Source organism: Callorhinus ursinus, unplaced genomic scaffold, assembly GCF_003265705.2.
Source record: "Callorhinus ursinus isolate GAN/ISIS: 27379988/994484 unplaced genomic scaffold, GSC_fseal_2.0 scaffold3, whole genome shotgun sequence".
Classification (NCBI taxonomy): domain Eukaryota; kingdom Metazoa; phylum Chordata; class Mammalia; order Carnivora; family Otariidae; genus Callorhinus; species Callorhinus ursinus.
The window spans coordinates 64,893,242-64,916,769 of NW_027397065.1; the positions used below are offsets into that span (position 1 = coordinate 64,893,242).

Below are 23,528 nucleotides of genomic sequence, written 5' to 3' on the forward strand. Positions count from 1 at the left end.
AGTAAGAACAGCAACTTACTGAGCATTTTGTATGGGCCAGCCACTGCCCTTAGCGTTTTGCCTACACTACCTTGCTTGATCCTTACAACTCTGTGAAGACTGTTTTATGCTCTCCATCTTACAGCTGAGGACACCTGCCCTAGCTCATAGTTAGTACATTCAGGAGATGGAATTTGAATCCAGGTCCGTTTTCTGCCAAAGCTTAGATTTTTAAAACCATGCATTCTGGCTCCTAGTAGCCTTTCGTTTGGTCACCAAAATCTGATATATTTAAATCTGTCTTATAATAGGTGAAGTATGATGCAAATGTAAATTTTTCTATTACACCAGTGCGTAAAAGAAGCATCTTGGGAGATCACCAAGGTCTAACTTTTTATGCTACCATACTGAGTTAAACACTTCAAAAGGCAAAAGGTTAAAGACTAATTAATCACGACATGCATAAGCATATCATATGGTAGCTACTGTGTTTAAATGAAAAAAAGAAGTAATTCAAAGAGTTATGTTTTGACAGTGGAGTAATAGTAAAATTTAAAGGAGTATGCTATGATATCTAGTTAAAAAGTCACTGATCACCCCCAAATATAAAGCACACTGCACATGATGACCATCATCATATTTTGGGGGAGAGTTACAGAACACTCTCAAGAATGTAAAGCCAGTTTTTTTCCTCACCATTGTGTTTTGATTGACAGAGTGATTTTGCCAGATGTTCTATACCAAATGATTTAATTAAAATTATCTGTTTTTTAATCAGTGCACTTCTCTACTTATACAGACATTAGTGAAGTAAGTGACTTTGAAAAATAAAAATTTTTCTTCAATTGAATTACTGCTGCTATAAATCTCCAGATTCTAAAATGCAAATGAAATTAATTCACTGGCTATCTCCCACTACCACATAAAACTGGATAATAAATTAAGCAGCACAGTTTAGAGGTAAGGTTGGGTGGGTGCATTCAGCACAGAATTCTCAGGGCTTGGTCCTACCTCCAGAAGGGTAGCAAGGTTTATATTTGACACAACCTCTGAGTCTTCTTGCTTCTTGCTCACACCAGAGACTTTTATTATCTCTATGTCTTGGTTTTCCAAAACTGGTCCATGTCTAGATCTAGGCCAATGTACAAACCAGTGGAGGAAAGAGTCTAGATTCTTTAGAACCTACAATGAACAGATCTTTTGAAGATTATCAGCATGAGAAGCGGATGAGTTCAGAAAATTGGATGCATTGGCTAAACTCTGGGTGATGATGGTTGTGTTCAGTGGATTGAAAGAGACTTTTCTCATCTTCTCTAATTTCTTAATCTGATATGATGCCCATTTTGAAAATGAGTGATTTCTTTATCAGCATGGTGTTGACAAGATGAGCAATAGCTTTCCTGTGCTATTCTAATGTCGATTCTTTTTGTCTCTAGTGTGTGCTTCTCATAATGAATCAAAACTAGAAATGCTAGATTTCTTAGAGTGGGCAGTTAATAACTTCATTTTTAACAAGAACTTAAAGCAGCTCAGAAAATTTAGAAGTTGATTGAAAGGGTGAGTGTTTTTTCCTTCTACTTCATACAATGTATTTATTACAACAGTTTTGTATTTATAGTACACAAAATTGGTTATGACTTCAGTAGCAATGACCAAGGCTGGAATCACTCCAGCAGGGTCCATTCATCCTGTGTCTCAGGTTGAGCTAGTGCTTTGTGAATCAGCCTGGAAACTTCCTGTGTAAACTGCCTCTGTTTTCCTCTGGGGTCCTGGTTATTTTATCTTCAAGGCGGTACAAAGCATCTCATAACATAGAACCAAGAGTGTCCCATCACAATTCATAATGTCGGTCTGTGGCCCTACCACCCACTCTGTAAAGACTTACTTTTTTATATGTTGGTGGATGGGTGATTTGTTGTTTATTTCATTCCTTTTGCATTTTTATAGAGCTCCTCTGTGCATGGCTGGAAATAAGTACAGAATGTCTCATCCTTGGGCGTCCCTTGTAAATTGGTACAGATTCCTTTAGCTTCTGGGGTTGCAACTTGCCCTTATTAAAACTGCCTTGGATTATTGGTTGAGTTGGTGTTTTTTCTTTAAAAAAAATGAGATTATGATTCAGACCCTCTGTGTCTCCTCTTTCCAGGGTCTCATATGGAGATTAAGGTCACTTGCTATGATTTGTCTATTTTTTCTACAGAAGATCTCATTTTTAGAGTTGAAACTTCAGGTATTTCAGATTTTTGTTGAAGAATCTCAGTACCATAGCAAGGTTTTTGATGTAGTTTATGCTTTCAGCCTAATTTTTTGCCTTGCAGAAATGAACATTTTAATTAACATGTAATAATCTCAAGCAGAGACATTTTCTAAAAAAAATCTTTCAAGAAAAAAAAGTCAGATCTCAGACATATCAAAGCAGCAAACCAACTTTTGCATCAGAGAGGAAATCATTAATTGCTTCAAGCAAAATATCTGAATGACCGATTTCAATATCAATGTCAATATTTTAATATCCTTACTACAGGGATTTCTTTTTAAGTCTTCAGAGTAGCCCTTGACTTCACCCTACACTGAGTTGCAAAAATCATAGTACGTAGTTTGAGCAGTAATCATTTTCTCATTAATTGTCAGGTTACTCAGAACATCTGGAGGTTTAGTCACTGACTCCACGAATCTCCACTGCCATCTTCCTAAATTTGGTCTCGGGTGATAGAAACCAGGAGTAGTCTATAGTACTACCATGTATATAGATATGTATATATAGATGTATATACATCACCTGGGGATTGTGTCAAATACAAATGCTCATTCTGTAGGTCTGGGGTGGGGCCCGAGAGTCTGCATTTCTAACAAGCACCCTGTAATGCTACTGGTCAATCTGGACCACTTGTTCAGGACCAACAATCTCTAAAACTATGTATGGGCCACAGCCTGAGTTCAGGAACTTCCTGATATTAAAAGAAGAAGAAATAGAGGAGCTCAATGAGGAGAAGTGAGAAGAAAACTAGGGGTAAGAATAAGGTAATGAGTGAAAGGAAAAAGAAAGACTCTTGAGGGACAATGAGACATTTCCCCTAGACTAACATTGGGGTGCCTGCATGTAACATTGGACGGGAAAGGAGGAGGGCAGGGAATCTGACTTTTAGTGAATGTCTTCTGTGCAAACTGCAGTCTGATAATATTGCTATATGTTTATGGATGGATGGATAGCTAGATCGATTGATAGATATGGAATATACTGTAAATATCTGGATATACAGAGAGATGTGTGCTTATATGGAGAATGGATGGATGGATGGACAGATAGACAGACGGATAGATGAGGTTCTGCTTTGTTCCAAACAGGTTTGAAGAGGGAGCTGTACTAGGTGCTCCCATATGCATATACTGCTTCAATCCTCATGACCAACTTTTAAAAATATATACAGAGAGAGGTGATAAAGCTGAGGCTTAGGGTAATTAAAAACAAAAACAAAACCAAAAAGCAGCTCCAGGACTATTCGACTTCAGAGCTCGGAAATCCATGCTTTGACCAGTCCCAGAGCTGGACACAAGTAAGAGAGGCAGGGGCATAAAGAGCAGTATTGGAGCCTGGGGTAAGAGTGCACAGGGAGAAGAAATTAGAGAAGAGGATGTGGCAGACATGTGGATAGGTCCAGGAAGATGGGGAAAGGAAAATGCAGGACTTGCCAGGGCCTTGGTCCAAGTGGATAATTCCAGTCCTGGTAGCAATTAAGAAGTGACCCATTTGGCAAAGCCTGCCCCTCTGCAGAGGGGTGGTTGCCACTCTCTTTCCTGCCAACACTGTTTCCATAATCTTTCTGGCCCTGGCTAGACTAGCCTGTTTCTGCCCAGCATGGATGACTCAGTTTTCACCTTTCCTAAACTACCAATGCAGCAAAGAGGTGGTCTGCAGGACTCTACGTGGGAGAGACTGTGTAACAAAAACTTGGGGCCCTTAGCAGCACCTACCCCCACCCCCACTGGGACTCTGAGTCAATGGTACTCCAGGTTCAGAGTCTTCCTCCTCTTCTGGATCTGCTTTTGGCTCCATAGATCCTTTTGAACCTCCTTCTCTGAGATGATTCATTGAAAAAATCCTCCAGTTACTTCCCTAGATGAAGCAGTTTTCTCAGAGACCGTCAATTAAACATAAGGAAATTAGGGCAGGGACAAGGCCTTACAACCCACCTAAAATTGGGGGAGGGGAAATTATGGTACATATTAGAAGAGGAGAAAAAGAAGTTTATATTCACTCACCTTCGGCCTCATCTTGTACCATTTGTCCTCTCTACCTTGCCTTGCAAGGTGTCTTGTACACAGTCAACCCTCAATACACATTTTTTGAATAAATGAGTTGATTAATAAATACATCAGAAAGAAAAAAGGATAAATTTAAAAATATAAAATCATAAGAACCTTGTTTTATTTTGAAATTTTCCTACCGGGTCAAGTAAGAAAACTGTTATGGATCTGATGGCTTGATAAATGTGCTTACTTTTGGCGTTGACTTTGGAGCCAGAAGAGTTGCTTGGGAGAATCAAGATGGAGGAGGAGGTATGGAGAGACTCTGCTTTCCAAACCCTGTACCTCGCATGTCAAGGAGAGACGGTGGCTGTGCTGAGGCTACTGTACCTTCAATCAGACAATGTACACCTCCATCCTTGCACAGCAGCTGGCACAAAAAAGATGCTCAATAAACATTCACTGAATTAATGAATAAAAGTGATATACTTACTCTATCATATGTCCTTCAAGCTGCAAGTAACCCTTAATGCTGCCCGGAGGATTGCTTTTGCCTGTGTTTAGCTGAACGTTTTGATCAAGGGAAAGTCAACCTGTCCTTTGTCTAAGATTAGGCCTCGTCATGTTATTTTAGGCCTAACTATCCCAAGTCCAGTTTAGAAGAGGCCAATTTATAATTCTAATTCATAAGTATTCCCCTGAACATTCATGAAGACTATTTTCTTTTGAAGTCACTAGAGTCCTCATTTCTTAAATCTAATGTAATTGCTGGAAGAGGAGCTTGTTCAAGAAGGAACAAAGAACTGAGCTATAGTTTAATATGGGTGGGAATGCCAATATGTTTTTGTGCATTTTCTGCTGGGGCTCGCTTGACTCCAAGGGCAGACAATGGGGTAAGCACTTGCATGAAAAAGTGAACAGTTTACCTCACTGGACTGAAAAAAGGTACCCAAGCTCACGGGGCCCAGGAGCTTGGCAAGGGTAGTCTGGCAGAATTTTGACACTCTCTTTTGGGATTAGATTATGCGGAACTGGAGAACCCCTTTCTGGCATATGAAAAAATGTAATTGTCTGGTAGTTCCTTGAAACTCAGTAAGAGTTTTATTTATTCAGCCCAGGGACGGCAAATTACCTTGGCTTGTGTGACAGGACAATATATTGATAATGGCTGCTGGAAACCTCTAATGAGAAAAATTCTGAGATCATATTTGGGCTCATTAAGAAAGAGTTGTCATTTATGCTTCAATTTAAAAAAGAAAGAAAGAAAGAAAGTGTTGTCATAAGTTGGCAATGTCAGCTAAGATTTTTGGAATGGGGATTGGTGGCATGCCCCATATTTAATATCCTTTCTTTAAAGATTTTTTTCTCCTTTTTTTTTTTTTGGTCTTGTAGAAATCTAAGTAATTATATCCAAAAATTCATTTAATTGTCCCATAAGCTCTGTGAGATAAGTACTGTTATAATCTTCATTTTGTTTTCAGATGAAGAAACTAAAGGTACAAACATATTATTTCCCCAAGTATTAGTGCTACACATGCCCACCTAACTTCAGGGCCCAGGCTTTTAACAAACATGTCATTTTCCCTTAGAATTCTGGAGTGCTGATATTTAAGGTTGTTATCACCCTATAGCAAATGAGTTTCTCTAGGTTGTCTTACCTAAGATGGGAAAATACAAAAGATTAATAAGGTCAACAGGGCTAAAGACAAAAGACCAAGATTAATTCCTAGTCTAAATATTGAAAACATGGCTTAGTATATAACTATTCCAATCAAGGAAATATGGATTATTTCTGGATCATTCTAAGGATGGAACACATCTATAGAATACATCTATACCATTTTTACCTTGAGCTCCAACCCAAGTAGAAGAACTATTCTTAGATGAGAATTTTCACCCCTTGCAATTTTTCATTCTAAAAGCAAGATGTTAATCATGATGTCCTAATGATATTCTAAATGTAGGTAATTATACTTTGTTTTCCTTAAACACTTAAAGTGTTCTTTTAATGGAATGATCTCACTATTTATGGAAACACATTATTATCGCTTTCCCCAAGTATTTGTTTCTGTAATTAACTGTTAAAATCATTTGTAAATACACAAGTTACAGTGTTTATGTAAAAACAGTTTAGATTTTACCCAAAGGCAGGAAAAATGCAAAACGAAACAAAAAAATCTTCAAATATTCTTAGCTGGTGTTAGAAATGTCCGAATAGAGTTTGACTTTTTGCCTGTTCTCTTTCTTTTACAGAAAAATCTGTCATTGCTCAACCAATATTCATTTTTGCAAAGAGAGAACAAACTTTTAAGGTAAGATCAAGCTAATTTTCTTTGTTTGACTTTTACTTTGACAAAGAAAATGATGTTTCAAGAAGCTAGTGATGCTGAATGATATCATGGTTGCCTTAGTTCATCCTCTTGCTCTTCATGTAGCAGAGCAGGGCCTCTAGAATATTTATATAGTAGGTTTTTACTGGCAGCAATTTGGCCTAAGTGGGAGGCCAGAGGCCTGCCTTGTCTTGAAGCTATGAATAACATGCCATCTTTACCAAAATTATAGGGTTTATTTGGAGTGACTCGGAAAGGGGCGGGACTTAAAGAGGTTAGCAGGGTCGAGACTCCTCCTGGGTCTCCACCACTGACCTTGCTTAAAACCGGGGATAAAATAGGTTCTAAACTTCGGTGCTTGATTCAAAAGGGATCTTAAGGACCCCATCTGCATCATACTTTAGTACCACCTGCTTTGAAAGACCAACGATAAGATTAATAGCTTTCCCACTTTAGCTTGATTCGTATTTTCCTGTTATTTGTTCCCACTTAATGCGAGTCATTTACCCTACTACCCACAAAACTCACTACAGAAGCTCAAACCCCAAGCCCTGGTTGAAAAGTCAGTTTCCTGGGCCCCACCCCAGGCCAACTGCTTCAGATCTTGAGAGCTCGGTTTCAAAATCTGACAAGGGATTCTGCAGTCACTGAAATACAAAACCGCTAAGACTAAGACTTTGCTTTGTCTTGAACATATGCCTAGGAGTAAAGGAGTAGAGGTGAGTGGCTTTGTCCTGGCCTAGCTGAATAGACCTGGCTTCTGAGAATTCTCTTCTAAAGTGACAGGGTAGAACTCTTGACGTAAAAACAGCACTCAGCTCTCATCTGCAGCTTTGTTTCCTTCCAGAGACCTGCAGAAGACACCGCATATGAAGCAGCAGAGCATGGTAATGACTTACATCCTGTATTTCAAAACCAATCTTCAGACAAGGAAAATAAGCAGGCACAAATATTTTGGCATGTGGCAAGAACTGGGTAAAAACTTCATGGTTTTGCTTGTGTTTAAACACCAAAATAAACTGGCTTTTGTTTTGAAAGATGACACGTAGGTCCCAAGAACACTGACGTTAGCAAAGCTAAGGTCCCTTCTTTCTACATTGCCTGGGTCTCAACCCACCAAACACGTTCTCTACACAATCTCAAAAGTCATATGCAGTTTCTTGCCGAAGCCACTTGTTTCTAAGTGTTTCTTAGAGGATGATATGCCTATCGCTTTATAATCACCAAGCTATTAACCCCAGCATTTAAACTTGGGCTTCAGGAGTTAACATGTTAGCAGATGATGATCTGTGTAGGCAAAAGGTAATTCTATTTATTCTTCCATATCTTGGGTTGAGGATAATTTGTTATTGCCAGCAATTTTACCTGTCATGTTGAATTTCTTGCAGAATGCAATGGTTTTCTAAGAAAGCGTGTACGGTCTTCATCTTTTACTTTGCATACTACAGACCCTCAGTCCCAAGGAGGTAGGTATAGACCTGACTGTTGGCTGTTCACTGTTATGTTTTCTCTGAGTGTGAAATTACTGAGAAACTTTTCAAATGGAAATGTTTAAAAGTCTACCCGTCGGAGAGTGTTTATAATAAATTATTGTATGAAAATAGCAGTCTATAAGATGGATTGTACAGTGAGTCACTATTTAAAAATTCAATTTATCAACATTGGATGAAAGATGGAAAGGACATCAGCCATAATGTCAGCAATGGTTATCTTAGGTAATGGGATTACAAGCAATTTGGGGTTTCCCACCCACTCCGCATTTTGTCATGTTTCCAAAGTGTCTGCATTAAGGATGCATTAGCTTTGTAATTAGGGGAAACTGACATTTCTCCCTAAGTTACCATCTACTTAAACAGATAGATGTCTGCCTTGAAAAGAACACTTTAAGAACATTATATACTGTATTCTGAGTAAACCAGTAACTCAGTTTGCCTCTCTTCTACACTCAAAGCACTCCGTGATTCCTTTTATACATGACCGCATTGTCCTCTGCCTTGTAAGAAAGCTACTTCTGTGTATGTCTGTCTCCTTCACTGTGCCTTCCTTGAGGTCATCTTCATGTCTGATAGAGTGTCTTACACATGGTGAGCAGTCCAATATTTATTGAATCGAATAGAAATTAATTTATAATTCTCACCACAAGCACATTTTATTTCTATTGATTAAAAAAATACAAAAGCTTTTCTAAATTAGTGATATAGAAATTTTTCTGAAACAGCAAAAGTCCAAATCAAAAGAAACACAAACACCCACTTCCTCACTGACTTCAGTTTGCAATTTGCTTCTAGCATCAACCTTGTCCCAGAATCGAATGAGATCATCATCCTTCACCAACCTCCTGACCTTCCCCCCTTCTGGGCCAGGTAATAAACAGCTTCCAGAACCTCAAGCCTGACACTCTGACTTTTCAAAATTCATTCTCATTGATGGTGTGCTTTCTTACTCAGTTTCTATAAAATGCTGGCATTTTAGTGGCAAATAAAATAGAGGCAAAGTATGATTAGAAGAATGCCTTATGAATTCCAACTCCACAAATCCAGACAGTGCATGTGTTTATTTTTGGCAGAAAATTTGAATTTGATGATGTTTTTAAGGAATTCATGTTTATGATAGCAATATGTTATATAAGGCAGCTCCATAAGATAACTTGCTTTATTTTACTCATTATTATTCATCTGTACAGTTTATAATATATGCAGTACTCAAAATATACAGCTATACTTTATTTTTTTAAAGATTTTATTTATTTATTTGACAGAGAGAGACACAGCGAGAGAGGGAACACAAGCAGGGGGAGCAGGAGAGGGAGAAGCAGGCTTCCGGCAGAGCAGGGAGCCCGATGTGGGGCTCGATCCCAGGACCCTGGGATCATGACCTGAGCCGAAGGCAGACAATTAATGACTGAGCCACCCAGGTGCCCCTACAGCTATATTTTAAATTCTTATTCTAAAGTTTATGCTTTAAGTGAATATTCTAAGGTTTAACATATGATTCCTTTTATTTTCATTTATTTTTTTAGAATATGATTACTTAACCTTTTCACTAAAACATTACTTCTTTTTATTTGAAATTTATAGTGCTTTGTTAAGTAAATCTATCTTATCATAAAATATTTGAAATGATTGGAACATTACATTAAAATTACAATTTTATATTCTTTTTGTTTTTGTTTCTACTGAACAACCAGCTGCCTTTTCCAAGTTAAGCTTGCCACTAAGAAATAAAAAATACAAACTATTCACTTCTTTTTAAATGGTCCCTCTCTACCTGGGAGCCATAGGGTCTTCAAACTAATGAATTTATATTCTTATTAATAATTCCAAATGTGACTGAGGAACATATATGTCAGATAACTTTCAGATACAGAACAAACACTTTCCAGCTCAATAGACCCCCTTTAAACTTGACTGACAAGTTACAGACATTAAGAGGAATAGGGTCCCTAACCCTAGAGAATTTGTTTTACTGTATTTGTGCATAAAGTAAAGGGATGGATGTAAGTTATCTGAATAACTGCTTAGATTATTATTTTAAATTAGACACACACATACACAAACAGATTAAATAAAGGAACATTGATATCAGTAAGTACCATCCCATTGTATGTTGTGTGGAATGTTGGTGGTATTGGAATGGAGAAAAATAGTACAATTTGATATGGCCCATTTGTTACTGGTTTTTAATAATAAGGATCATAAAGCATTTAATTGAACTTTGAATTAGAGAAGCAATTCTACCCCAACATTTATAATATGTTTTAATACTTAAAAGAAGCAGTTCTTATTCTTTTCTCATTTCCATTAATCAAATGCTCAAAGGTTGCTGTTCCTGCAATTTGCAGCCAAGAGGTGGGTGATCTCTTTGAAATGTATAATAATCCTATACTTGCAGCAACCACCATAGTCTTACGCCACCAACACACTTGATAGAAAACTCCCCTAGCATGACAGTCATCTCTCTCTAGGTATCACTAGATTGGGGAAAGTGGCAGAATTTGCTAATAGTTTCATAACATTTTATAAGAAATACCTATTAATGCACACGGAGGGTTCACTACCATCAGATTTTATAATATGTATTCATTTCAGTACTCATTTTCGCGATTCTAAAAAAAAGTGCCTGTTCCATTAGTGGACCAATTTTCATTTACGTTTCTGAAAGTAAACCGAACTATGTGGCAAAACTCACTGCCATCACCCTTTTTTAGCGCAGCGCACTGCCTACAGTTTTTAGTGCCAACAGCGACATCTACTGGTAAGTTTAGTACAGGACCGTTAAAACCCGGATTCTGTAGAAACTCTTAGATTTAAAATGTGCTAAATATTTTTTCTTACAGTGAAGAAAAACAATGTTTTTATGATATCAACTCTTGTGCAAAGGAATGTGGATATGAACAGTACAGATCAAGGTATGTAGTTTATTACAAGAGCCTCTGAAATTTTACATTTTACATTTATATTTTAATTTGTTGGGTGTGTGTGTTGGGGTCTGGAGGTAGGGCCGAGTGACAAAACGTGAAAAAACAAATTTGGTAAGCCAAGTCCCATGGCCAAAATGAATAGGTATTGGGTAAAAGCTAGGGCAGTAGTAAGCATTAAGACATTCACTGGCTATTTTGACATTGATCAGTTAACATTAATCCCTCATTTAATGATGACTTTAGAAAACAAACATTAAATTAGTAAAAAATATGGAGGAAGCAGTATTTCACTAAAGATATATTGACTCTTTAATTCTGTTCTTTTAAGGTCCTGTGAAACATTCTGAACATGTCCTAAGACCTGCTATTTTGCAGCCACCTCAAGCTCAAAGGTGTGAAAAAGTAAGAAAAACATTTGGACACAATACCTTGGAATCCTGCAAGACTAAGGAAAAAACAAAAAATAAGGTAAGAAAACCTCCTTTGGTGGGATTGACATCAAGTCTCCATCTTTCATTTAGTAGATTATTGTGGGCTCTACATTCAGAGTTAGGGGCTGCCTGACCTTTGTTCTGTTGCTGAAGCAGACTGTAGGTAGCAAACAGCCCTCGGTGACCTAATTAAAGTTGTCCTCTTAAATGGGAGAGTTGTTCCTAGGAACTAGTTTTGTGGTTTCTCCTAAGCTGTAAAGTTGAGGCCCTTTTGGTAGAAACCTCTGGGCTCTTGTTCTAGTGCACTGACCCCACATGAGAACAGGGGGAGCAATGAGATGGCCAGGACCAGGAGCCACGAGTCAAACAAGGAACAGAAGTTTTCTGCATCCCCAGCTGGTCGACATCCCAGTGTGGCTTTGCCAGTTTAGGTCACACCAGGGATCCATCCAGACCCACCTTCATGGACAACGGGAGCAGAGGACTACCTGCTTGGAGTTGGGAATTGGGAGGACTGGGGAAGCTTCTGAAGACAGAGAAGAAGTCTCCCTTCCAGTGGTTGTGGGGGGCTGAATCCCTCACTGTGGGCCTTTCTAGGGAGATTGATTGGCATTTTGCTCAAGCCATGCAGATATGGGTTTGGGGATATTCTGTTGCCGTGTCTTCCGGAAGCCAATACTTGAGAGGAATGGCACCCAAGATTTTCAGAGTAATTCCATCCTTCATTTGTTTCCAGCTGAACTGTCGAGGGTTGGTCACCTGTTTTGTTTTGTTTTTCCATACTGAACATGAAGACAGCGACACATGGAAATTAAAAATACCAGTCATTTCATCAATGCAATGAAAAAAAAATCAGATTGGTACTAATCCTACCTCTGCCCCTATCTAACTTAGGTTTACATTCTTGGACAAAACACCCAATCTTCTCGTTTTAACAGTGAAGTGAGAGAGTTGAACTTGGTCAGCATTTGACAACATTTTTGTAATTCCAAATATTTTTCTTTGTAAGATACGATCTCATGAGACTCATTATGAATTTTAAAAATCATTTCATTATTTCTGCATGGTATATGGTGTGATTTTTAAGTAAAAAATATTTTAAATTTCAAATCAGCATATTAAACATTTTTGTTTAAATATAACCTAATAATCATAACCATATTATATAACTTCTCACTTTTATCCATTTAATAAGTGATGCATGTTGTTTAGTGTTAAGGTATGTAAGAAAAAGTATGGATGTGTTGACTAATTTCTAAAATGTTATTATGTTGCACATGATTTTGGAACAGGATGTACTATAAATTATAGATTAAATTTTTTGTTACATGTTATGATATAAAAAGTAAATCAATATTTCTTCTTTGGCATGGCTTATTGGAATATTGCATTATGTATTTTTAAAATAAAATTTATTAATATTTTCCTTTAATTTTCCTTCTAAATGATAAAGAATAAGAGAAATTTTCAGGTAATTGTTTGTAAGCATTTCTTCTTGAATAAATCTATCAAACATATGAATGGTACTTTTTCCTATTTAGTGAACAGCTTAACTGTATGTGCCCATTATTGAATTTTCTCTAACAATGACCTTTGAAGATTTAAAGACATACTATACAAAATGCAATGTAAGGACTCTGACAAAATAATGAAATTTATAGATCTAGGGAAAATTATCTCTAGATGAATAATAGTTCATAGAACTATTATTTTCATGTTCCTTAATGACTTGTATATAAAATCAGCAATTTTTATTCACTGTCATTAATCAACGGTCACTTATTATGTACAATTTAAATAATACATGCCTAATAGAAACTGTTTTAAGTACAAAGGAGTAAAAACTACCATTTTGGCTAAGAGATAAATCATCTGAGTGAATCATGAGCATGCGCTTTGATCTCTGCTAACCAACAACATATATTCTCTTCATACATACTTCTCAGCTCTCAAATTCTGTTATAAAGGGAAAAATGCTCAAAATTATTTATATTGATTGGTATAAAATTAAAGTGGAAACAGACCCCAACTACCTTTAAAGATATGAACTCCTTGCAACATCTTTGCAAACCCCTGCTGGGGGAAGGGAGGAGTTCATAAAACATTGGAGATACTAGATCCGATCATTCATAGGGCTCCTTCCAGTTCTAAAATTGCTCACGTCTTCATTTATACATTAATTAGGTAATGTACATTTGCATATACATCAGACAGAGTAACTAGTTGATTAAGTTACCAGTCAAAAATTTTTAGATGAAGAGATGAATGGGATTTCCTCTAATGTTTAATGACCATGCTGGTGAAGCTCTTAGGGTATTTTTGGGATTAAATAGTCCTGAAGGATATATCTGTGAAGTTAAATATGAGAATTAACTCCATGTGGCTAAAAAGATAAAAGTAACAAAAGGAGGTAGGATTTCTGAATATGATGGCAAAGCGTATAGTCCCTGATGTCAGACAAACCCTGGCCCTGAGGTCAGCCCCATTCCTGGTTGCCCACACCTGGCCAAGTTATTTATACTCATTAGGTCAGTTTACTCATCTGTAAACTATAAAATTTGGATGACAGACATACAACCTATATAGAGATGTTGTGAGGAGTAAATGAGATAATATACACAAAATGCTTGGGGTAGTGCTTGAACATAGTAACTTTTCAACACATTTAACTGTAAGTATGTTTCCTTGTCTGATGCTCCTCCCTTAAGGCAATTGAAAGGAACTTTCTGATGAATTGCCTTTCTTTCAGATTTCTGTGGGGAACTCTTCTTTGCTAAGTGAAAATTTATCAAGTGCCAGAATTTCAGTCCAGCTGACTACTAACCAGAATTGTTTAGGTGCTACATCAGTAGGGTAAGTTAATGATGAGGACACAGAAAAGATATCCTTTTATTCTTGCTTTCTTTTATCATTATAATCGTTTATGGAAAATAGCTTTCTGATACTGCACAGGTGAATTGCTAAGACTTCTTTTTTTTAAGATCTTATTTATTTATCTGAGAGAGAGAACATGAGCTGGGGGAGTGGCAGATGGAGAGGGAGAGGCAGACTCCCCACTGAGCAAGGAGCCCGATGTGGGGCTTGAACCCAAGGCCCTAGGATCATGACCTGAGCCGAAGGCAGACGCTTAACTGACTGAGCCACCCAGGCGCCCCAAATTGCTAAGGTTTCTATTTGAGATTTTATAAAGGACACAAGTTTACAATGTTTTTCAAAATGTCTCTAATATTTAAAGATTATCATATTAGTATTGGATTATCTCCATTGCTTTGTTGACTTGGGTGAGAATATTTCAAAAACATCCAACTAAATTTTTATTTAGTTAGGAATTAATTGTCTGGCTGATAGATTAGCCTCCCCCTTCTGTGGTGTTCTTCTCCCCGCCCCCCGCCACTGCCGTTTTTCATTATTTTGGGTGTTATTCCTTATTTATTGATATACATTGGATAGACAACAAAGAAAACAGTATAAATGTACAAAATGAAAGTTAGGATTTACCGCTATCACCAGCAAAGAAGGCATGTTTGATCTGAGGGAAGATTAAACTGAGCCACAGATATGACCAGACTCACATGATGAGGGCCCGTGTGAGTACCCCAGCACTTACCGACGGTGCACACTGGAGGTACAGTGGGGACCCCAGGCACATTGGCCTACAGATAGACAGCTGCGTATCTTTGTTCTCATCATGCAAAACACTTTTAGCAACAACAGCAACAAAGTTCCAGGATGAAAAAAACCCAATTAAACAGAAGCCCACTCAAGTATAACTGACAAGATAGATTGGCCGTGCTTTTGCCCTGGGGACCTCTGGTGGCTGGGAGCATTGGCCACTTGCGGAAGAGAACAGAAGAAATGAGAGACTGGAGAGGCTGTGCTGGAAAGGCAGGAAGATAAAGTCTGGGACAGCCCCTGGTCGATCACGCAGCCTGAACAGTGATAGGCATGACATGTGTTTGGACTGGTCTCCATGTGTGCTGTCACAGCTGTCAGATATTTTAAATATCATCCCCGCGAGTACCTCAATTTTTCCTTCATTTCTCAGTAGCTGCAGATGAACAAGAGTTAGCAGATATTTTTATGCTTTACATAAATCTGTTAAATCATCTGATTATTTCATGTGCTAAGATCTATCATGGCTTTATCCATATATTTCAAATAGCAAATGTTCATTTCTTTTCCCTAGATGTCAACCAAATGAAGATAAGTATTCTTTTAAAAGCTGCAGTTCTGATTTCGTGTTCGGAGAAAACATGGTAGAAAGAGTTTTGGTAAGAATTTTGGCATTATAAAGAATTATAAAAGCTGTCACTTTGAGTTTCTGGAGCCATATTCATTAAAACAATGTTAAATTGGGGCATACTTTAACTCCTGAGTTCGAAGGCACATTTTCTTTCTTTAACCAGAAAGATTCTCCTGGGAAGCAAGTTCTAGTTGTTAGAATAATAGGCAGGAACCCAAGAGGAAGGGAATTGTATAATTATAACATTATTACTGATGAGAAATATCAAATAGTTCTTTGACGTGTGTTACACCCAAGGTACCCAAGGAAATCCCGGAATTATCTGCAATAGATGAGCTTAACTGGTAATGATATTTTAATATCAGGTTTTCAATAGCATCTTTCATAACAAGATGCACTTAAAATCATTTGCCAATTTTTTCTTGTTAACCACAACCCTCCCCTTCAAGCTTTTTAGTGAAAAACATTATCATAACTTTTTTTTTTTTTTGCAGGCTTTAAGAGGAAAATCATAGTACTTTACTTGCCTAGGGAAACATACTTGCCAAGTGAAAACCCCTAAGGACCTTTACCAGCATCCCTATTTAATCTTGGGCGTCCTCCTCCATGAGGTGCTTGCCCCTGTGCCCTCCGCAGCTAGCATGCATTAGGACTGCTAGTTACATCAAGGATCCAGAGGAGGCTACACAGATTTTAAAACCTGCATAGAGGCTCAGAATAACAAAGGACCAACTCATGAGGTCTGTCTATTCCAAGTTTTTTAGGGCTTTCACAAATCAATCCCTTTTAAGACTTGGTTTATTCTACACCCCCCTCAGGCTAAACCCAAATTCCAAGAGTAGTGTCATAGCTTTTTGGCTTAGGGGTACCCTCTGTCACTCTCAAGATGAAGGGTAACTCCACAGTTCTAGAGCTGTTGATCCACATCTTTGGATCTGAACCAGAATGGACCAACTTCCAGAGTGAAGTTCTAGGCGATACATTTAGGCACATTTCTTCCATATTGTTTAGTCCTAAATTTGGCACTAGATTAACCACAGCTTCTGTAAGATGTCACAGACACAAAATACTTTCCAAGCCTCACAGGATCAAATTTAATATCCAATTCAACTTAACAAACATGTTTTGTGTTCTTATGATGTCTAAAGCTCCGACATTGGTCTCAAGTTTGGCGGCATATTAACAATCATCTCGTGAATCTCTAAAGGATTTAGTATGCCTGGGCATTTCCCCAAACCAATTAGATCAGAGTCTGTGTGGGTGAGGCTAGGTGTCAGGTGATTTGAATGTACAGCCAGGATTGAAAAACACCTGGGTGAGTGGTTATGCAAAGCAAAAGGGAGACACTGTGCTCTAGAGGTGCTTATAATCTAAGGGGAGACAGAGACATGCCTGAGCAAATGAACTACAGTTGGGATTAGAAATTTGCTTTGAGGAGGTACCCGTATACATTTCCTGTGGGCACTTCCAATCTGGCTTGCAAAGGAAAACTGAGCTTCCTGTCTCTTTAAGATGATAACATCCTAGGATAGCAGGAGCTGTAGTGATCACTTGTATGTGTCCTCTGCTTAATCCTATAATCCCGTGACCTTGTGATCTGGGGGTCAGAATGCCCTCCTGACTCGTTTGCTGACCATGCACTGTTCCAGAGAGTCATGAAACTTTCTGTGCCTTTCTGTTTATTTTCTTAAAATGGAAATAATCACACTCATCTCTACCAATTTTAGCAGAATATCTTAGAATATCCAGTTAAATAATGTGGAAGAGTTTTGAGTTCATAAAGGAAAAGACAGAAACCCAAGTTCTGAAGTACTGTTTAATTCCCTCTGTTCTGCGGGGGAATCTCCGGGATCATAAATGGCCGGGCAGTTACTCACTCTTTCTTCACAGGCCTTGGTTACAGCACCTGTGCAGGGCCCCAGGTGTGCTGCCTTAAAAGCGATTTTTGGCAGAAATTGTCTTAGAGGAAAAATTAAGATGAGCTCTGAGACAGTGAGTGGGTTCTCTGGGTAACTTGTATGATTATTTTGGATAGAGAGCGAGGCACTCGGAATACCGAAATGCCTTGAAACAGAGATGAGAGTGGCCTCTCCTTCGAGGCGTCAGGGTGGTCTGGTGGTAGCAGGGAACAGCTGCTACCTCCTTTCGGGTCTCTAAACCTTCTCGCCTTGTCCCTGGAATGAGATCCCCCCTGAAGTAGGCTGGTGGTAACCAGACTATGCTTCCTCAGAATCAGGACCAAGGTCCTGTGATGTGATAGGAAGGATTTCCCCGTAGAGCACACTGGGAACCCAAAACAAAAACATCGCAGTAGAGTTTGCCGTGTTGAACTAGACGAAAGAAAGGTAACTTTGGCTTGCTGCAAATATATAGGGATAAAATTCTGTAATATATCTTTTTCCCTCACCCAGGATATTCAACATCTCACCCAACCTCAACTCGAAAATGACTCAAACACCAGGGAAAAACCGTTCAAATCCACTCTAGAATTTCCTGTCAACTCTCCAAATTCAAGTAAGAATTTTGTCATTTGTAAAAAAAAAAAAAAAAAAAAAAAGATTCAACTAGTGTATTTCTTGTTTTCCCATGTCATTTGTTTAATAGCTATAAAATACACAAAAAAAATAACAGTGCTTTAAAACTTTTTGGTAAAGCTTAAAGCATACAAATATGGTTGTATGATACATAAGCTTAAACATTTTTTTACTTGAGCATATGAGAAATAATTAAGAGATTTATCTAAACTCGAGTAGTTTCACTTTTTGGGAAACACTCTGTTTTGTTTTGTCTTTCAAAGATTTTATTTATTTGAAAGGGAGAGAGTGTGCTTGCGTGCGTTCGCACAAGCAGAGGGGAGGGGCAGAGGGAGAAGCAGGCTCCCCGCGGAGCAGGGAGCCCAATGTAGGGCTCGATCCCAGGACCCCGAGATCATGACCTGAGCCAAAGACAGACACTCAACAGACTGAGCCACCCAGGTGCCCCGGGAAACACTCATTGTTATAAAAATCTAAGGAGACCTGTATATTAATGGGGACAATAGCTTTTACAGTAGAGAAAGATGGGGTTTTTTATGTGTCTTTTCCCCCCTATTTTTTCTTAGGCACAGACTCTATTAAAAATATATCCCTAATTGAATCAGCTGCTGCTTTCTCTTCTAAGCCATCACCCAAATGCTTGCTGGAGAAAATTGATGTTGTAACAGGGGAAGAAGCAGAGCATAATGTATTAAAGGTCTGTATATCACACGTTGCTTTCTGGCAGCACGTATGTACATGAAGTCAAGTTTCTATAAGCAGGAACCCCTTTAAAAATAAAGGCAGAAGTACAGTTTTCATTAGGATAGAGCTGCTTCAATAAAACTGTGAGGGGCTTCCAAAGACTAAGCCAATAGTTTGTTGTATTCATACATTAGTATGTGTAATTTTCAGGAAGATGAACTATTGGGTTTACAAGCATTCATATTAGTCTTTTAGAAAGAAGACAGCCAGGCATCCTGTCTTAAAACAACTTCAGACCTAATTTTTATACTTTTCATCCCTACTTTTATAATCAGTGCTATCATCCTATGATTGAAAATTTCTACTTACCCTGGACATTTTTAAATGATAAGATGAATAGATTTCAGTTCAAGATAAAAAAAATTCTGTCTTTCTTTGAAAAGTTCTTTTATATAAGTTTTGGATTTCATATAAAGCAAGCTTTTCAGAGATGTAATATTCAGTATCATACATAGGATTTGAATGTTGAGTGGCCTATCAGCCGAGGCACATGAAATGTAATTACTATGACATAATGGTTTTTCAACAAGGTGCAGATTTCCCTTTCTCCATCTGCCTTTACTCCCAAATCTCTCCATTTCTCTTCTCTTCTCCCATGATTTACTGATACATTTACTATACAAGTGTGCTTCCAAGCATAACTCTCAGATCAGATTAAAACAAGGTTAAGTGAAGTAATTCCTAGGGGTGAGGCCCTGGCATGTTGTATTTTTAACGAGTCATCTGGGTGATTCTTGTACACAGTAATATTTATTCTGGTAAGCACTAAATTATAGTACGGTACTCTGTGGTACCACATCCGAGTTCTGATGCTGTATTCCTCAAAAAATTCTGAGCATGCAAATAGTTTCACTAATCCTTACTTTCACATAAGTTACATAGCTCAAATAACATTAAATTTCATTTAAAAGTTGGTACATATATATTGTTAAGTGAAAAAGCACGATGCAGAAAGTATGGTATTCTACCATTTATAGGAAAAAAGGGACATATGTATTGGCATGTATATACATACAAATATCTCTAGAAGGATAAACAAAATATTAGCAACAGCGATCACCTGTTGCAGGGGGTAGAAATTGACAGATGCAGAAGTAGGGTTGGGAAGGACTTTCCGTTTTGTACATCTTTTTTGCTTTTTGATATTTGAACTATTCAAAAATTGCATGTTTTAAAAGTTAAATTTTTAAAGCTGGTTTACAAATCATTAACAGGTTATTCTGGTAAAGTCAGACAAAGAAAAGTGTTAACAGCATAGGAAAGGAATCACTTTGAAAAAAAAATTTTATATATTTGACATTTTAAAAAATTGTCCTTTAGATCAACTGCAAGCTTTTTATATTCAACAAAACAACACAGTCCTGGATTGAAAGGGGCAGAGGAGCTTTGAGGCTGAATGACACAGCGAGCAGTGATTGTGGAACATTCCAGTCAAGACTAAGTAAGGAATCATTTTGTAAAGCAACCCACTCTTTCTCAGAGCAAAATTACCAATAGGTACACATCATTTTCTGGAGATGTGTTATCAAAGAGTCAACACATCAGTCTGTTGAAAACAATGTTGTTTCTAATGTACTGTAGCAGCTTCCTGTTTAGAGCAGCCTCTGGTTCTGCCTCTATCACTGACCAGTGACCTCGTCCAAGGACGAGGTACTTAATCTCTCCCTGCCCTAGTTACATCCGTTTCAAATGGGCAGAATAGTACTCCATGACTTATTGAGCAACTGTGAGAATTCAGTGAGATAATGCACTTAAGCACCTATTAGCAAGCCCAGCACACACCTCAACAGTAATCTCCGTATTGTTTAAAGGCCGTATATAGAATGACATCATTTTTGATGAAAAAATAGTTTTTCTAAAAGAGAATATTTGCCCTGTTGTTTATTCTTGGCATTCTAAACATGACTTTTGGGTTGAGATGAAGGGTCAGTTTCCCAGGAAATAAAGGTGTGTGGTTACTGAATCCTGCGTGTGGTTACTGACATCCAGAGTGATGGTGAGAATCTGGAGCCAATCAAACTGAAACACTCAGAAAGTTTTTGGCATCCGAAAAGATACACTGGGCATTGTTCAGAGGCCCAAACTGAAAGTGAGCCCCCTGGGCAGGGTGGGTAGGTTTACTGGTCAACACTGGGCAGTCAAAGCTGTGGAGGGAACCATTGGTAGAAGTTGGATCCATGTATATGGATGTTTATTGAGCTTCAGATATCAAGCTCAAGAAACCAGTGAGGAATAGAACTCACATGAAAAGAATAGGAACCGTGTCTTCAGTTCTATAACTGGCATACAGGTTTCTAAGTAACCCAACCAAGTATTATTCCCAAGGCAGGTGCTAGTTGTTTTTCTACTCTTGTTCAATGCCACTCTTTCCACTGCCTGCCAAAATTTGTGATGCATGGTGTTTACATTGCTGGGTAACCTGATTGTACATTTTATGTGGTATACCGTGATCACCTTTCCACATCGGTAGTTATCTTTCTTCCCAGTTCTTAATGGGTTCACACTATTATCTTGAATAGCCATGTCATTTTTTAGCTAATTTAGCTAATTCCATTTTTTGAATGCTAAAGCCAAGTTTTCTCCATTGTAAACAATTCTTGGATAAATATTCTTCAGACCACTAGATCCTCAAAAGAGTTCTAAAATTTTAATCATTTTTTAATATTATAGTAAAAAAATAATTCCAGCTTTTAAGCCAAAATTAGTCCTCCAACATAATAAAGCTCAATTTGAAAACCAACTTATAATCAGGTCAAATTACAATGTAATAGTGAAAATACAGTCTGAAAAACCACTGAGAGATTTACTTTGCTTTCAAAAATGGCAAATTCCCCAGAAGGTCAAGTAATCAACTGTTCTGTAGTCTTATATATTCACCTTCCCATTTTAGTTATGCGCAATCAAGGCAGCCTGAGGCTGATCCTCAATAGCAAACTCTGGGCTCAAATGGAGATTCAAAGAGCGAACCACAAAAATTTGCGAATAACAGCTACTGATTTAGAAGACTATAGCATCAAAGTGTTTTTAATTCAGGTAAGTAACAAATTACAGTGATAGAGAATTATCCTACTATATTTCTAGATCGCTGCAATTGCTAAATTGTTTAATTTCATTGTAACCTGCACCACTGGCAAAAAACAAAAAACAAAAAAACAAACCTCAGCCATTCATTGTGGTTGTTTACAGTTTAATATAAGACCTAAATTTTACATGAAATTTACAGATTAACACCAAAATCTATAGTAATCAATTGGTATATGTCCCAAGACATTTGGGACATAAATGTATTGATATATGTATTGATGTATGCTTCAAACCTCCACATTTTTCTTTACCATTATGTGTAATGGTATTACAAATTATGTCAACAATCTTACTAAGTTACCAAAGGGACTGTTGTCAAGACTGGCTCCTAGGAGTCCAGTGGAATACACAGCCCAGTGCCTATACTGAATGCTGAAATTCAGAAGGCTTTGAGATCACTGGAAAGGAACCAGTGAGAAATGGAAAAACACAGGGCTCATAAGTCAAAACAACCAGTCCAACAGCGCATTCCCATTCTGGACATGAGTCAGTCTCCAAGGTAACAGGATGGGAGCACAAGCTTAGCTTTTCCCGGCAGCAGGAATGCTTGACCTCAAACACAAGATCCAGGCACAAAAGAGAGAGATCTGGCAGGGATCAAACCAGAAAAAAGGTTAGGTTTCCCACATGGGCTGAGACCCAGAAGACTGGAGCAGACTGAGTACTCACGTGACTCAGGCAGAAGGTAACAGTACAAGTAAATTAGCTCCCATAGTAATGGAAATGGAAATGGAATGGAAAGTAATGGGAAAAAAAAGTTGCCAAGTGCCCAATGATGAAAAACCAAAGGTTTTATTAACTACCAGTAAGGGCACTGTTAGGTGTAAGTGATGTTGAGTATTGAGATGTTAGAGTAAGATAATGCCCAAATGTTGTTTACCATCGAGGGAGACAATCCTTGATACTCTGCCAGGCTGGATCCCCTGGCTTTGAGCAAGTAAAGCAGCCTGCCTATAGCTGATACTAAGATTGAGACCATTAGCTAAGATGAGATTCTGCTGTTCAGTATCTGACCCACGCTGGCTCCGTAAATTGTAGGATATCTGCTAGAGATAAGCCAGCTAAATGCAAATAAAAATCACCTCAAATTCCATTCCCAGGCATGGTCATTACTAACATTTTTCTTATATTTTAGCATATATATGTGTGCACACATATGTATGTATTTGATCTTCAGGTAGGTTATTTAGATTCTTTAACTTGATTTTACTCATAAGCCAAATAAAGATAATAATATACTTTATAAAGTGGTTGAATAGATTAGAATGCGAATATTTGATTATGAAGTACACATAGGTAACCTTTTCACTCATCAATGAAAATGAGTGTTTTCCTGTCATTAGTTCATTTTTTGAAAATTCTTTTAATAGGCGAAAAGAATTCTATTGTGCACCCTAATTTATTCCATTAATTCCACTTTGTTAAATACTTAGGTAATTTACTGTCTTTCATTATTATAAGTTCTGCAAGAAAGATGTGAGGAATTCTCTGTGTACATACATGTTAATTTTCTTGGGA

General features: G+C 37.8%; 1 protein-coding gene across 7 annotated transcripts in view; it reads left to right on the forward strand.

Annotated features, from left to right (window-relative positions):
* Positions 1 to 23,528, forward strand: part of RANBP3L (RAN binding protein 3 like) — a 42,745-nt gene that overhangs the window by 14,913 nt on the left and 4,304 nt on the right. For 2 of the 7 annotated variants that reach the window (XM_073890992.1, XM_025866661.2), the window contains 12 exons: positions 6,478 to 6,536; positions 7,402 to 7,441; positions 7,943 to 8,020; positions 8,843 to 8,917; positions 10,891 to 10,962; positions 11,303 to 11,442; positions 14,155 to 14,258; positions 15,592 to 15,676; positions 18,060 to 18,162; positions 18,749 to 18,879; positions 20,247 to 20,367; positions 21,817 to 21,959. In XM_073890992.1, coding sequence (XP_073747093.1) covers positions 6,478 to 6,536; positions 7,402 to 7,441; positions 7,943 to 8,020; positions 8,843 to 8,917; positions 10,891 to 10,962; positions 11,303 to 11,442; positions 14,155 to 14,258; positions 15,592 to 15,676; positions 18,060 to 18,162; positions 18,749 to 18,879; positions 20,247 to 20,367; positions 21,817 to 21,959 — 1,151 coding nt within the window. Of the gene's footprint in view, positions 1 to 6,477; positions 6,537 to 7,401; positions 7,530 to 7,942; positions 8,021 to 8,505; positions 8,639 to 8,842; positions 8,918 to 10,890; positions 10,963 to 11,302; positions 11,443 to 14,154; positions 14,259 to 15,591; positions 15,677 to 18,059; positions 18,163 to 18,748; positions 18,880 to 20,246; positions 20,368 to 21,816; positions 21,960 to 23,528 lie in introns of those variants that run through there. The other 5 variants (XM_073890995.1, XM_073890993.1, XM_073890994.1 and 2 more) reach the window with 4 other exon arrangements.